This window comes from Grus americana, chromosome Z (genome assembly GCF_028858705.1).
Source record: "Grus americana isolate bGruAme1 chromosome Z, bGruAme1.mat, whole genome shotgun sequence".
Taxonomy (NCBI): domain Eukaryota; kingdom Metazoa; phylum Chordata; class Aves; order Gruiformes; family Gruidae; genus Grus; species Grus americana.
In genome coordinates, this window is record NC_072891.1 from 70565490 (window position 1) to 70581827 (window position 16338).

At 42.1% G+C, this 16338-nt stretch overlaps 1 protein-coding gene across 1 annotated transcript; it reads left to right on the forward strand.

The window, feature by feature from the left end:
* The first annotated feature begins 1505 nt into the window (after positions 1-1505).
* On the forward strand, positions 1506-12014 carry MARVELD2 (MARVEL domain containing 2). Its single transcript, XM_054809496.1, has 6 exons — positions 1506-2991; positions 4555-4587; positions 5716-5852; positions 6656-6827; positions 7252-7302; positions 8245-12014. Exons 1-6 carry the CDS (start codon positions 1867-1869, stop codon positions 8359-8361), a joined length of 1635 nt encoding a protein of 544 aa, XP_054665471.1. The 5' UTR covers positions 1506-1866; the 3' UTR covers positions 8362-12014.
* The last annotated feature ends 4324 nt before the right edge of the window (positions 12015-16338 follow it).

Genomic DNA, 16338 nt, shown 5'->3' on the forward strand with positions numbered 1-16338 from the left:
TAATTGGAAGATGTCAAGAGCGCCATAAAATGTAATACTGATGGTAGTGATGTAAGACAAGAATGCATAAGACTTGAATTAATGGTGGTGAATAGAGGTTATTACTGCCAGAAAAGTTGAGCATCAGTGAAGGGCAGAGACTTGTGTTGTGTGTGGGCAGTTCTTTGTACTGCGGGTTCTGTGCCAAGACAGCAGGAAACATTTTTTCCCATAGTAACTTACCGTTGGTATGATAATTTTACAGGTCAAAGTTTGAAACACTTACTGATAAAGATCGTGGCAAGCCAGAATTATTTGTCAGTTATGAGGAGGACCCTGCTGATGTGAATGCTATGGCTGTACAGATGCAGAAAAGCAGAGTGAATGGGATGGATTCCTCCTTGCTTCGAGAAGTGCAGTGGAAATTAATTGCCCTGCAGTGAGCCTCTGTCTGCTGCAGCTCAAGCAATCATGAAGGAAGATGAATGAAAAATTGAGGAATAAGATAGTGACTGAATATAACAAAATATCAACCACTAACTCACCAGAATAGATTAATATGCTACAAAGACCTTTGCTAAAGAGGGCAGAGTCTGCACAAAAGTACTCCTTCCACTATGTAGGTGGGCTAGAAGGCCAAGTCAGCATGAGGGTAAGTTTCCTCAGCTTCCCCTTAGCTTTGCAGGATCAACCTGAGTTGAATACTAAATGACAAGCCATTCCCTGCCTGTTCTGGGCCATGAAAGTTATCCATATTTATAAAAAGAGATAAAAATAAATTAAGACTAATAGAATTAGAAAGAGACTATAGATAGGTACTGACACTTTATTTTTATATTTAACACTTTTTTTTTTTACTTTGCATTTGTACATCATGTTTCTGGAGTCTACATTTTATAAGTTGGCAGCATTTGAAGGTTTTATTGAAATTTATACCTTCAAAAAATTGCTGTTCGGAAGTTTGAACCTTCTGAAAGAAGAGACTGTAGTGTATATGTAAAAACTTTGTTATCCTATACTGACAATGTAAATGAAACTCCAACTGCATTGATGCTGGTTTGTATCTGTTTGTCACAGATATTTTATGTGAACACAAAAGATATAAAATATAAACATAAATAAAATATTTAAAAATATAAATTGAATACATGTTGTATGACTGATTATTATGGACTCAATTTTTGAAAACATTTCCATAATATATCAGAGAGGGTTAAGCAGAGGTCCTCGTGTCCTTTGCATTCTGCAGAAGTTAATGGTGTGGCATGCCGGTTTTCCCCTTAAACTGCCGTTGTGCTGGGGGAAAGAACAACCCCACGTTTGATAACTCTCAGGATAAAGTGGTTTTCGTTTGTCCGAACACTTGCTCAATACTGCAGAGCTGCACCGTAACCGGGACGGCCCCAGGCCGGTCCCTCTCATGACTCACCACGTTCATCGATACTGCGGGGCCCCGGCGCTCCTCACCGGCGGCCGCGCCCCCGCTCCCCCGCCGACCCGCAGCAGCGGTGCAACCGCCGGGAAAGCGACCGCTCCCGCCGTGCCGGCTCGCCGCGCCCGCCTTGGGAAGGCCCGCCGCTCTCCGCCGGCGTTCGCCAGCCGGAAGCTCCCGCCTCCCCGGGCGAGGGCCGCTCGGCAGCTGCAGGTGAGGCTGCCTGGGCGGGGCGGTACAGGTGCCGAGGGTGGCCGGGCGGAAAGCGGGGCTGGGGGCGGAGCGCAGGGTGGTCCCCGGCCCGGGCCCCCCACGCACTCTCCGGTGGGATCGTCCCTTTTCTTCCGCCCGACGCCGGCCCCCCTTTGGACTTGGCGGCAGCTTTCTCCCGTCGAGTGAACGAAAGGCGGCTGAGCGGGTCCGGGGACCGCCTGACGCCGGGCCGAGCGCCAGCCATGTCGAGGAGCGCCGGCTCGGAGGGCGGGCGGCCCGGCAGGTCCCTGCTGCCCCGTGGGCCCAGCCCGGGCTCCCCGCTTCCCCGGGACGCGGAGCCGGTGGCCGCTGCCGCCTCCTTGCCGCCGCCTCCGCTCCCCCTGCAGCCCCCCTTCGGCCCCGACGCCTACCCCGGGGAGGCCAGCCCCGGCCCGAGGGGGCCGGCCGAGCTCAAGCCGGTCCGGCGTTTCATTCCGGACTCGTGGAAGAACTTCTTCAAAGGGAGACGCAACAACGGCTCCAGCTGGGACAGCACGGCCTCCGACATCAGGTACGTCTCGGACGGGGTCGAATGCTCGCCGCCGCCCTCCCCGCCCCCTCTGCGGTCGGAGCCCAAGTCCCTGCCCGGCTCCTACAAGGATCCTTACGGAGGATCGGGCGGGACCTACGACTCGCGGAAAGAGGGCGAAGCCATGTTGCCCGGGGACCCCTTCGGGTCGCTGGAGCACCACGCTACCACCGGCCAGACATACAGCGAGCGGGTGGAGGCCTATAACCAGCGATACGCCTACATGAAGTCCTGGGCTGGCCTGCTCAGGATCCTCTGCGTGGCGGAGCTGCTGCTGGGTGCCGCCGTCTTCGCCTGCGTCACAGCCTACGTGCACAAGGATAACGAGTGGTACAACATGTTTGGGTACTCGCAGCCCTATGGCTATGGGCCTGGCAGCGCCTACGGAGGCTACTCCTACAGCGGACCCAAAACGCCTTTCATCCTGGTGGTGGCGGGAATGGCATGGATAGTCACGATAGTGCTGCTGGTCCTGGGCATGTCAATGTACTACCGGACTATCCTCCTCGATTCCAACTGGTGGCCTCTGACCGAATTCGGAATTAACGTGGCCTTGTTCTTTCTGTACATGTCAGCTGCCATAGTGTACGTGAACGATACCAACCGAGGTGGGCTCTGCTATTACCAGTTGTTTAAGACGCCAATAAATGCATCTTTTTGCCGCGTAGAGGGAGGTCAGACAGCGGCAATCATCTTCTTGTTTGTCACGGTGATCATCTATCTCATTAGTGCAGTGGTTTCTCTAAAGTTATGGAGGCATGAAGGAGCTAGGAGGCACAGGGAATTGATGGAACGGGAGGTAAGTCATGAGTTATCATGTCGTGTCTACCTGGGTATGTTGTGATGGGGAGCAGCTGTAAGATCTTTCCATGCTGTAGATGGAGTCATATCAGGTGACTTCTCAGCAGCAGGTCCATAGCCTTTGAGGGTGAATTTTCCACCAGTCTTAACAACATTTAAGATTGCCAAATGAAAGGTTTTTTTAAGATGTCTGATCCAAATTCTTGGATGTTTTCTTTTTTTTGATTCACTTTGTTAAGGAGCTGGCTCTGTTCTGTTTGTAATACTCAGCTCCCTTCCTGCGTCAGCTGATGAACTACTTCCTGGTGTGTATTTTCCAAACAAAGGAAGAAATTAACAATGTGCTTGTTCAGCTATCAGAAGGGTTAGGCTTAAAGCCACCTGGCATTTTTTTGAAGACTGTGCTTTCAGCACATTAAGTGCTAGTGTGAATGACCATAAAAACATGAAATACTTATTTTTACTTTGCAAGCAAAACTCCAATCTACTTCTTTATGTCTCTTCCGTTTTCTTTGCAACAGGTATTGGAAAATAATAGTAATAACAGAGTTGGTGAGATTTTAATCAGCTTCATCTTTTTCACATCTTTTTCACATCAAGCTTTGCTGCTGACCTTGCCCTTATTAGAAGTATTCAGTACTCACCTGGTTAATGATAAACTGTAATAGTAGAGACTTCCCACTGTCAACTAGAGAATACAAAGTCATTTGTGTAAAACCTCCTTCACATGAAAACACCACCAAAAAAACCTTTAAAAATTAATACATTTTAATGTATCATAAAAATTAATGTACGTGAAGCCTACGTAAGCCTAGTTTAAGGAGGGGCAGCATTTAAGTGATTTTAGTAGGAGAGAGCAAGTTTAAAGTTGCATTTCCTCTACTTTGTTACAGCAGTCTGATTTGCAGTGTTTTCATTTAACACTGGTTTCCATTGCACCATTCTGCATAAAACTGAGACTTCCCTTTTGAAAAGTACATCGCAACTCTGATAAAAGTTTTTTAACCAACTTTTTAGTAGGTCCTGCAAGAATGAGGTGATTGTTGGAATTATAGGGAAGGTGTTCAGTCACTTCCCTGTTACTATCCATGTTCTTTTATTTCAGTTACTTAATATTTCTAAAGGGAATACTTTTATAATACAAGTTACGCTCTGGAGAGTGCTGGGCAAAATAGCTGCTGATTGAGCTACCTGTTAGTGTGCAGGTGTGTTCTCTGGGCAATGAATTAGGCTGCAGAGTGTCAGTGAGTTAATGCAGGCTGGAATGTGAAATAATAAAGGAGACTGGGAAGTAGATGGAGTATTTCCTGCAAGCTGTTCCTTACAGCTATGCTCTGGGAGATCCTGTCATTGTTCTGGGTTTTGGATAGTTGTTTTTCTTTCACCATTCTTAAACAGTGTTTTAATCAATTTATTTGAAAATACTCCTTATGCTAAATTTCTTCATACCTAAATGTAATTCTCAGTACAGCATGATTTTGAAAAAGTTTAGATGAGTCTGTGCTTTTGCATACTGTTTTTGCTGAAAATAAAACTTACAGTTCTCCCCATTTTTTGATAGATGAAAACACAGTCCTCTTTTCCAGAAAAGAAGGTAGGAAATAGTAATTTACTTTTCTGTTTACTGGTATTTCCAAATGGTTGTTCTTTCTCTTGTGATTATTTTGATTACCTGTCTATTTATTGACTTACTTGGTTTGGAACAGATTAGGTTTAATTCTTTAACATAGACCAGACAACATTTTCCTACTTAGAAGATTTGGAAGAAGCTTGTAAAGAAGTTAGTACTCATTAGGCTAGGTTATAAAATTTACTGTAAACAGCAAATCTGATGTCTGCCCCTGTATGTGCTTTTACCCTTTTTCATGAAGTGACAAGTTATGTAGTGTTTACCACAGAGTTTGGCAGGCATGGCTAGAAGAGCAGGACACCTGATGCATTGTAGTTTTTAGAGACTTTTTCCTCCTGGCTGTCTGGTTACTTTGGAGGAGAGCCAGGGGAAGCAGAGTGGTAGGTGCTCTGTGAGTTGAGCTTGTTCTTGTGTCTCTGAGACTGCTCCAAAGACCTCCTTGCCGCTTCTGAAGTATCAGCAATTTTAGTGCTTTTGCCACACAAAGATGCGGTTGCATACACAACAAAGATTGTACAGGATCTTAACAGCAGATGTTGATGATTCCGAGAATTTATGGTGTATTTACTTCAGTCTTAAATGTCTCCTGTTAGATACTGTGAATTTCCTACCACTGTTTTCTCTGTTGCTTCAGTACTAGATCAGGATCCTTCTCTATGTGTTACAACAAGACTTCGCATGCTTTTATTTCTGGATCAAGGGATAAATTGTGCAATAGGAAACAAGGGGAAAAGGGAAGTCCAGAGAACTAAGTGATTCCTGTTAATTCACAAAGTAGATGGATATCCAAGGAAAGTTCCTTAAATTATTTTTTTAAGACATACAAGACAAATCATTCCAAGCCCCAACAAGTATTTATCTGTAACTGGTACTGCTGTTAGGATAAACTGAAGATAGGTACTGTCTGAGAAACATTACCGGAACTCTTTGCTAATTTTCTAATTACAGTAAGGGTTGTAAGAAATATCTATGATTTGCTTCTACTATTGCTCAGTACTTGTATCTCTGTCTTCAAATGAGTTGAGCAGTTGTGGTCTATGAACATTGCATTTGAAGTAAAAGTGACTTAAGAACTTTTTTCTTTTAAAACAGTATGAAAGTGATGACAGACCAAGAGAAGAGGTTACTTACAGGCAGCTTAAATCAGTGGAAAGAAAACCGGAACTACTTAATGGTCATATACCTGCAGGCCACATTCCTAAACCTATAGTGATGCCAGACTACATAGCGTAAGTGACTTGACTTTGATGAACAAACTTAATGGAGAATATTTGAATGATGTTGTTCACTCAGCATTTCTCATATATACACTCATGGTTTCTCTGTCCTGCATGTGCTACGGGAACTCAAAATTCTTTATTAAGTTAATGCTAAAAATACAGAGGATGGGGACTGGTATCAATGGCACAGAACCAGCAACATAAATACAGAATCTTAAATTTAAAAACCCCACCAAATCATCAAATGTAATTGCAGAATGTTATAATCTAGCAAGTACAGTAATTGCCAAAGGAACAGAAGACCACAACACAGACAATTTAGAAAAAAATAAAACTATTTGTCTTTTTAGCCCCTGAAATTTGACTACTCTTGTACTTTGTAAATGCTGAATCTATAATATGCTCCCTTTTAAAGGGTAGGCCTTTCCATGGTGAAGTATGAGTTTTTATACTGTTTGCACAAACTGAAACACAGGAGGTTCCACCTGAATATTAGGAAAATCTTTTTCACTGTGAGGTTTAGCACAGGTTGCCCAGAAGATTATGGAGTCTCCATCCTTGGAGATATTCAGAAGCTGCCTGGACACAGTCCTGGGCAACCTGGTCTAAGTGGCCCTGCTTGAGCAGGAGGGTTGGACCAGATGACCTCCAGAGGTCCCTTCCAACTTCAGCTGTTCTGTGATTTCAGTGCTTTACATACATGTAAATTTCAGCAGGTTACAAGATGAGCAAACAATGCAGAAATACACTATCAAGGTGAAGGAGCCTACTTCTAAAACTAGTCCTTGAAAACTTTTTTTTTTTTTAAAAAGGAAATACCCAGCAATCCAAACAAATGAAATGCGAGACCGGTACAAAGCAGTATTCAATGATCAGTTTGCTGAATATAAAGAACTGTCTGTGGAAGTTCATGCTGTATTAAAAAAATTTGATGAGCTGGATGCATTGATGAGACAGCTTCCTCACCATGCTGAAAGCATATATGTAAGTACCTGTGAAATGGGCTCATGGAAAACAGGTGTGGTATTTAGTCAGTTTCTGAGTGTCTTTAGCTAGGGCACAATGTCTTGTAATGCTGGCGATGACTTGGTGGGAGAGAAGGTTTCCCCAAATATGTTATTTCTTGTTTGGTCATCAGTCAAGGATACCAAGTTGCAGTTAAGTTGTATACATGTTTTTCTGTTGGTGTTGTTTCGAGGTTTTTTCCATGCTAGTACCTTTCAAGTTTTGAGTAGATTACATTTACATACTTTCATTATTTCTCAAGTACAAGATCAACAACTAAAATGTTACAACTACAACGGATTGATCAAATGAGAATTTTTCTTTTGATGAGTATTTTGTAGAGTTTACATGAAGATATAGAGCACACTCAAAGTGTTTAAAAATGTGTCATCTCTCTCATTAGGAACAGGAAAGGATATCAAAAGTTCTGCAAGAATACAAGAAGAAGAAAAACGTGAGTGTTTTCAGCTTTACATTACTAGTGAATCTAAATAATAGCAGAGAGTGTAAATAGCCAACATGTCTGACACTAGATGCAATTTGCTAGCTTAGGGTATCCGTAGGTACTACAGGGCTTTGTGTATTTTGTCTTTTAAAACTTTGGGAAAGTTAAGACTCAACCGACTCTGCTCATGCCAACAATCTGTTTTGAGAATAATGATTCCATTAGCCAGATGGGGGGGGGGGGGGGACACACAACGACACACGGGACCAAAACCAACAGTTAAGCATTTTCGTCTTCTGAGAGTATGTCTCATCTCTTAACCAGTCTTCTGGATGCAGAATGCTATTTTTGGGGATCTAGTTCATCTATATTCACTGACTGACACAGCCATCAGATAAGTTAACAACAGGAAACATAGTCTTACCCTTGAAAAGTTTTGTGTTTTCTTTGTGGCATGGAACCTAGATTCTCAAAAAGAAATTTTCAGTGTAATTCAAGAGGTTTCACTTTGTCATTTTTAAATGCAGGCAGTAAATGTGTACCTGTGTAATACATTACAAATACCTTTTTATTTTTTTCCCAGGGAATTCAAATTTTGTGTCCATGTTAGTTAAACTTCATTGCTTTTTTTTGGGAGGAGGGATTTATTAGACATACCACAACACACCTATAAAATCTAAATTATGTAGTAGGATGTCACTTATATTTGCAGATTTCTGTTTAAAAACTGCTCCATTTCCTAAGTAACTACAGCATATAAAAGCAGACCCTCTCTTTCCAGCCTTTCATGAAAGAGAAGCAGGAAGTAAGAAATTATGGCCACAGGGAAAAGAATGTGATTTTTGGAGATTATTTATATACTGTCCTTAATCAAGAACATAACTGATACTACTCTTGGAAGAGTCTGAAATGTGTAATATATTAATGTAAAGGGGTTTGTATTTTTTGCAGGATCCTGCATTCATGGAGAAAAAGGAGCGTTGTGAATACCTGAAGAATAAGCTTTCTCACATAAAACAACGAATTCAGGACTATGATAAAGTTATGAATTGGAATGTAGAAACTTAGCTATACCTTCACTTTGTGGATACTATTTTCTATTTTTTAAATCAATATGTGTATTTTAAACTATTTATTTACTGTCACAACAGCACACCAATGGGGATTACTTAATCACTTTGTCATGTATTTAGCTGTTGTACATTACTGGTAGGTTTTGTATGCAAATCTAATTTTAAATCGATGTAATGAAGTTCTCAGATAAGTTTAGAAAACCTGTGCTAACATTCTGCTTTTATTAGACAGTACACACCCTGGTCTCTTAAATGTGAACACTTTAGTGGAAAATACTGTATCTGCAAACTTGCAAAGCCCACCAGAGAAAGCAGTTTTAAGTACCATGTCAAAAGTTTGCACAGAAATGCCATTAACAATTTCAGATTTATTTAGAGGCGACATCTTAATGATATCAGAAAGAGCTGAGCTGTGCTCTCTGGCCGGGGTTTGGTGGAGTGCTTAAGCATACTGAATAATTTTGGCAAGTAAAAAATAAATTTAATAAGACTTTTTTATTGTATTTCCAAATGCTCTGCTGTATGTCAGAAATTATCTGGAATTACACCCAACAAGAGATGCAAAATAACTTGCTATTTAAGCAACCATATCATACTGGGGAGGAGGGCAGGTTGTGTTGGGGTTTTGTTGTTTTGATTTTGGTTTCTTTTCTTTTTTTTTTTTTTAACTCCCCTCTTTAAAGGCAATGCAACAAATTTATACAAGGCCTTAAAGGAATAGAGGCACAAGATGAGACTCCTGTTAGTGTTCCTTTAGTGTTGCTATAGGCCAGTATGCTCTGCATACCTTTTTTGGGTCATCTTAGTAGGAATCCATCCGTTTAAAGGCAAAACGCTTCATTCTTCAACAGCAAGTAGCAGTACTTTTTGTTTAGGCAGCAGCTGTTTTTGAACTTGGCATTCAGAGAGAAAGTACAGCAAAATTAATTCTCACTGAATGTATAAATTATGAGTATCTCTTAAAAGACAGGTAAAATGCTTTAATAGACATGCTTTCCACAGTATAAATGCATAAATTCAATATACATTTTTATATTTTTATCTTGGGGATAGGTTTGTATGTGCAAACATTTTCATAAGCCAGTAAATTTTCTTTGTATCCTTTTCCACATCTTTGTTTACTTTTTTACTTACTAAAATTGTTAGAAGCATTGGTAGTTTCTTTGTACAGTTTTCTACAATTGCATTTTGTCTGTTCTGAAATACATTTTAATTTGAAAACACCCCACCAGTGTAGACATGTTATTCTATTGCTTATAAAGGCATTTTTGTTAGAAAAAGGTGCTCTGATTGTTTCAAATTTTTCTTAGCAATCATTTTTTCTTTAAAAGAGAGTTTTCAACTTTTGCCTTAATTTAAAGGCCAAGATATCAGGAAAGCCGTTTGCAGTTTAAAACAGTGATGGTAGTACTATCTCTGTTCTTCAGTATTGGAAATGCATTAATATACCATGGTCTGGCAGTTATATCCCTTCTGCTTTTTGAGCCTTTATCATTCACACTGCAATCTTAATGGCTACAAACCCACCTTCATATTTACAAAGTTCACATTCCAATTTTATCAGCCACTTAATGCCAAGAGTTTTAGTAGATGAAGTAAAAAACACAAGGCACCATGGGAACACTGAGAGAATTTGAAGACTTGGCACCTCTTCATTTGAAAGCCTTCAGTCTCATCTACCTGGAAGGTGTCTCAGTATTTTCATCAGTCTGAAATCAGATGACAGTGCTATCCCCTGCTTTCTCTCTCTTTTCAGGTGCCCTCTGGTTCAGTTTTCTATTCTCTTCAAAGAGGAGGAAACCTCTCTACCTTATAAAAGAGTTGGGCCAAGTGTTTTATACCTATTGTGCTCTATGCTTGTTAAACTTTCCTTTGTAAGAGAGGTCCTTGTCCAAATCCCTGCAGCCTAAATGACCTCTCATTGTACACTTAGGTTTCTCATTTTTTCTCAGTGGGAGTTCTAGGCATTGTGTCAGTGCCAGGAGAAGATTAATCCAAGTTTAAGGATCAACTGATATTTATAAAGTGCTAAAAAGAAGCTGACTCTGATGTTTTCTTTGGAAGATCCACAGTCTGCACCCTTGATAAGCCTTCCTTCCATAGGACGCTGAGACCCAGCTCCAGGCTCCCTTTGACAGTGGTCTGAGTTTCAGCATCTGAAAAACTGGCTCCTGGCCCCTCAGACAGTGCCTGTGTAGCCTCTGCAGAACCATCCTGCTTCTCCTTTCCTGCAAAGTTTCCAACAAATGGTTGGAGAAGGGGAACACCATGCCTGTGGCTGGAACAAGGAAATACACCAAGCAATGTGTGTGGATTGCTCCATCTTTCCCAGCAAAGTGCCACAGGTGTGGCTGAGGGAATTTTCCAAAAGCTAGAGAGAGAAGATAGGTAGGAATACTCCCTTCTGCCAGCCTTTTGAGGTTGAAATGGGATTAGTGCAGTGCATGGCAGTGAAGTATGCTGAGCATGGAGCTCCAGGAGAAGGCATTTACCTTCACAGCTTAGGAAGTCGAGCAAGGCAACACATTGCAACCATCACAGTAAATTACTTGCTCAGTCCTGGATCTCTCACAGACCTCAACGCTGCTAATCAGGCACTCGCTTCCAGTGCATACAATTGGTGAGCTGGGTTTGCTCTAATCCATCAATGGAGGACTGAAAAGGGACTTGTCAGCAGTGCTCTGAATGTGCCAAAGCAAAAAAATATTAGTATAAGAAACATTTCTATGTCTCAGACAAATTCAGATTAATGAAATAAGAATTAATGGCTGGAAGTTCAAGCCAGTCAAATGCACGACAGAAATTAGGAGAAAATTGAGTAATAATTAGTTACAATCAGAACTATGAGGGAAAGTTGTCTCTCGATATCTTTAAAGAAGGTATGTTTCAGACAAAACTAAAGTTATTATATGATTATCACCTAGGTCTCTCTATGCAGTCTCTCTCCTCTGTGAATCTATGTTGTTGCATGTACATGTAAACAGTCTGCTATGTGGTCTCCCTGGTGTGACTGGGGTTTTGCTGCAGGTAGTAAACGTTTGAAACTTATCAAGTAATAATGCCCTAATAATGCCTCAATGGGCACACAGCATCCACTTTCAATTACAGCCAGTCCCAGGAACACTGAGTGTAACAAGAACTTACCCTTGTCTTCCTCTTAGAAAATGCCCACCTGGCTTCACAGATCAACAAAGGCAAACATGCAAGAGACGTACAGTTTCCAGGAATATAATGGTTTTCAAACTGGACTTGAATAAATCAGTAAAAGGGCTTTTTTTTTTTTTTGGTCTTGATAAATGGCTAGATATCCTTGCTGAAGATAACTGTGACAAAATCTGCATACTCTTTACTAATCTGTACATTTTTGCAGGGCAGATAAAGCAGCGCCTAACGCATATAACAAAAACGTTGTATCACATAGTAGGGTGCACTAGCTTTTGTGACAACTTATCAACTAAAAATACTCATGACAATGAAAAAACTAATTGATTTGAAATCGTCGAATAAACTATCCAGTATTTAGTTTATTAATCTCAAAATTGTGGTGCGATTTGAAGCATTTGGACAATCATAATCTACAAAATGATTGTATATCCTGTGTTCCTGTCCAGCACTGAAATTCTTGGCCTTGACAATAAAGAATATCCCTGTTCTAAAAGAAGTTTTATTTCTCTCTTTGTCTGTGAAAATTGTCAGCTTAGAGCCATTTTTCCATTTCAATGTTTTATAAATTGGACTTTTTTCCTTCTTAAGAAAGGATGGCATGTGATCTAATGGGAGTAGATCAAACTACAACTTTATTTCTGTCCCTAGAAGCAAATTTTGACTTCTTAAAGAGTCAAGTAGTCTTCAGTAGTTTTCACTGCTTTCCTTCAAAATATCTTGGATTTTTCCCAGGTATGGTTTAATTGAAAGCTAATTCATTTCTCCTCTGTTTTCCCTGTATTTATAAATTGCTCATGATAAATGCGACAGGCTGAAGGATACAGAAGCGTTAAGTTTTTCCCCACGCCTATTTAAGGAAATGTTACTACTGCTGAAAAGTTTTCTTCCTCATTTATTGTCTTACTTGGATGCAGAGTGACACCCCTTAGAAACGGATGCTCAGCAACTTTCCTGTAATTCAAGAGGTCAAACGCAGTCTTGGCACACTTCCACCATATCCAGTAAAGTTATGATTGCTCTGCAGAGAAATTGGCTAAAACTATCTCTAGCTTTATCAAGCTAATCCTCACCATGATGCTTATGAAATGGAAGCTCTTGGTGACATAAGATGGATCAGTACTGCTCGGCATTATTTTAGGTAGAAGCAAAACATAATCACGTAACATTACAATAACAAATAATTTGAGACATTTATACAGTTCTAGAACCTGCACTGTAATCATGTTTAAATATAGATAAAGACCTCATGGAACTACCAGAACATGTAAAATGGCTGTGATGTATTCTTTCATCCTGAAAGATTGCTTACTCCCTACTACTCCTAAATTATGTGCACTCTGTACATGTTATTAGGTTTCTTCCCCTCTATCTAAAACTGAGTAGTTACAGTAATTTTCCTTTTCTACCACTGTGTGTAGTATTCTGTTCTGGAGATGTACAAAAATTATATATAGGCATGGGTAAATTATATGTAAATAAGTTTTTTCTTTTTCACAGCAGATTTCAGATCTTGGTAGTTTTGAGTGTTTCATAGTTCTGATCCTGGTTTTCTATTAGCAAGATAGTTCTGGTAACAAATCTGTCCCTCTGTCCCTTGTATGCATGTTTTTTCCCTGCTGCCTCATTCTCACAAAGGCCAATCCAACTTATGACAACATTTCGTCACCATGTTATCTTCTCGAGCATTTAAACAAATCATCCTCTAGGTTTAACAAAGTAAACTAATTGCTGTTGTAAATTCCCAAATGTAGGGATCATGTTGTGCTTCATTTGGCATCAACTGGTATGATATTACCACAGATTTTTTTGTCAATTTCTGGGCATAGCAAAGAAGGGATAATAGAAGAAAGTTACTGTTACAGTTAAACATAGTTTTGTAATCTTTACTACAGTAGTTGTGAAAGGTGATTAGTTAACATTTATAAAATTAACAGTGCATTTTCAGTGTGAGAACCACAACTTGTTTTCTGCCTGCACATGAAGATAATCACTATTACAAGTGCTTCAGATTCTTCTTTGGAGAGAACAATAAAAGCCTGTCCCAGACCTATGTACCAGCTGAAAACCCAGTATTTCTACTGGGTGCTATAACTGTGACTGATTTTCTTCCTGATGCTTTCTTTTAGCATCTAGTCAGTTTTGTGCGTGCAAACAAAATAGCCTGTTGCCCTATTTTGAAAAGCAAGTAAAAAGGAAAAGCTGGTTTCGGGAATTTCTCATCTCCAAGCAATTCCTACATTACAGAAACACAGAATCACAGAGCTCTAGGGGTTGGAAGGGACCTCTGGAGATCATCTAGTCCAAGCCCCCCTGCTAAAGCAGGATCACCTACAGCAGGTTGCACAGGATTGCGTTCAGGCAGGTTTTGAATATCTCCCGCGAAGGAGACTCCACAACCTCTCTGGGCAACCTGTTCCAGTGCTCAGTCACCCTGAAAGTGAAGTTTTTCCTCATTCAGATGGAACTTCCTGTGTTTCAGTTTGTGCCCATTGCCCCTTGTCCTGTCGCTGGGCACCATTGAGAAGAGTCTGGCCCCTTCTTCTAGACATCCACCCTTTAGATATTTATAAGATCTCTTGTCAGTCTTCTCCAGACTAAACAGACCCGGCTCCCTCAGCCTTTCCTCATACGAGAGACACTCCAGTCCCCTCATCATCTTTGTAGCCCTCCGCTGGACTCCCTCCAGTAGTTCCCTGTCTTTCTTGAACTGGGGAGCCCAGAACTGGACACAAGATTCCAGAGGTGGCCTCACCAGGGCAGAGTAGAGGGGGAGGATAACCTTCCTCGATCTGCTGGCCATGCTCTTCTTAATCCACCCCAGGATACCATTGGCCTTCTTGGCCACAAGGGCACATTGCTGGCTCATGGAGAGCTTGTCCACCAGCACTCCCAGGTCCTTCTCCGCAGTGCTGCTTCCCAGCAGGTCAACCCCTAACCTGTGCTGGTGCCTGGGGTTGTTCTTCCCTAGATGCAGGACCCTACACTTGCCCTTATTGAATTTCATATGGTTCCTCTCCACCCAACTCTCCAGCCTGTCCAAATCTCGCTGAATGGCACCACAGCCTTCCAGTGTGTCGGTCCCAGTTCTGTACTGTCAGCAAACTTGCTGGGGGTACACTCTGTCCCCTCGTCCAGGTCACTGGTGAACATGTTGAGTAAGACCAGACCAAGCACTGACCCCTGGGGCACACCACTAGATACAGGCCTCCAACTAGGCTCTGCGCTGCTTATCACAACCCTCTGGGCTCTGCCATTCAGCCTGTTCTCAGCCCACCTCACTGTCCACTCACACAACCCACACTTCCTAAACTTTCTAATGAGGATGTTATGAGAGACAGTGTCAAAAGCGTTGCTGAAGCCAAGGTATACAACATCCACTGCTCTCCCTTCATCCACCCAGCTGGTCATGCCATCATAAAAGGCTATCCGATTGGCCAGGCATGATTTCCCCTTGGTGAATCCATGTTGACCACTCCTGATAACCTTCTTCTCCTCCACATACTTATTGATAACCCCCAGAATAAGTTGTTCCATCACCTTCCCAGGGATGGAGGTGACGCTGACTGGCCTGTAGTTTCCTGGGTCCTCCTTCTTGCCCTTTTTGAAGACCAGAGTGACACTGGCTTTCCTCCAGTCCTCAGGCACCTCTCCTGCTCTCCATGATCTTTCAAAGATGATTGAAAGCGGCCTAAAATAACATCTGCCAGCTCCCTGAGCACTCGTGGGTGCATCCCATTAGGCCCATGGATTTGTGGATGTCAAGACTGCCTAGATGTTCTCTAACGCAATCCTCCTCAACCAAGGGAAGGTCTTCCTTTCACAAGACTTTCTCTCCTACCTCCAGGGTCTCGGGTTCCCAAGGGCCAGCCTTAGTAGTAAAGACTGAAGCAAAGAAGGCATTCAGTAACTCTGCCTTCTCTGCATCCTCCGTCACCAAGGCACCCACCTCATTCAGCAGCAGGCCCACATTTTCCATAGTCTTCCTTTTGCCGCTGATGTATTTGAAAAAGCCCTTCTTGTTGTCCTTGTCATCCCTTGCCAGTTTTAATTCCAAGTGGGCCTTAGCCTTCCTTGTTGCATCCCTACACACTCTGATTACATTCCTGTATTCCTCCCAAGTGGCCTCTCCCTTTTTCTACATTTGGTAAACTTCCCTCTTCCCTTTGAGTTTTTCCAGCAGCTCCTTGCTCATCCATGCAGGTCTCCTTCCTCCTTTGCTTGACTTCCTATTCTTCAGGATGCACCCATCCTGAGCTTGGAGGAAGTGGTTCCTGAATGTTGACCAGCTCTCTTGGGCCCCCTTACCTCCTAGAGCCCTAACCCATGGGATTCTCCCAAGCAGGTCTTTGAAAAGGCCAGTTAGCTCTCCTGAAGTCCAGGGTTGTAATCCTGCTTACTGCCCTGCTCCTTCCATTCAGGATTCTCAATTCCACCATCTCATGGTCACTGCAGCCAATCTTTACATCCTTAACCAGTGCTGCTTTGTTTGTTAGTACAAGGTCTAGCAGCACCCCTCTCCTCGTGGGCTCCTCTACCACCTGTGTCAAAAAGTTATCATCAATGGTCTGCAGGAACCTTCTGGACTGTGCGCGCCTGGCCGTGTTGCCTTTCCAGCAAATATCAGAGTGGTTGAAGTCCCCCATGAGGACCAGGGCCTGTGATCATGAGGCTACTTTCAGCTGTCCGTAGAAGGCCTCATTGACTTCCTCAACATCTTCTAGCCTAGATTTGTGCTATTTTGTAGACCAAAAATAAACTTTTTCAAAGTTGCATTGGCATGTATGGTTAGAACTTATCCAGCCCAGTG

Bases quoted from the DNA above. Each gene is read 5' to 3' on its own strand.
- MARVELD2 (XM_054809496.1), top strand. From the start codon at position 1,867: ATGTCGAGGAGCGCCGGCTCGGAGGGCGGGCGGCCCGGCAGGTCCCTG. The intron at 6,828-7,251 runs GTAAGTACCTGT...CTCTCTCATTAG, and splicing joins ACCATGCTGAAAGCATATAT to GAACAGGAAAGGATATCAAA. The intron at 7,303-8,244 runs GTGAGTGTTTTC...TATTTTTTGCAG, and splicing joins AATACAAGAAGAAGAAAAAC to GATCCTGCATTCATGGAGAA.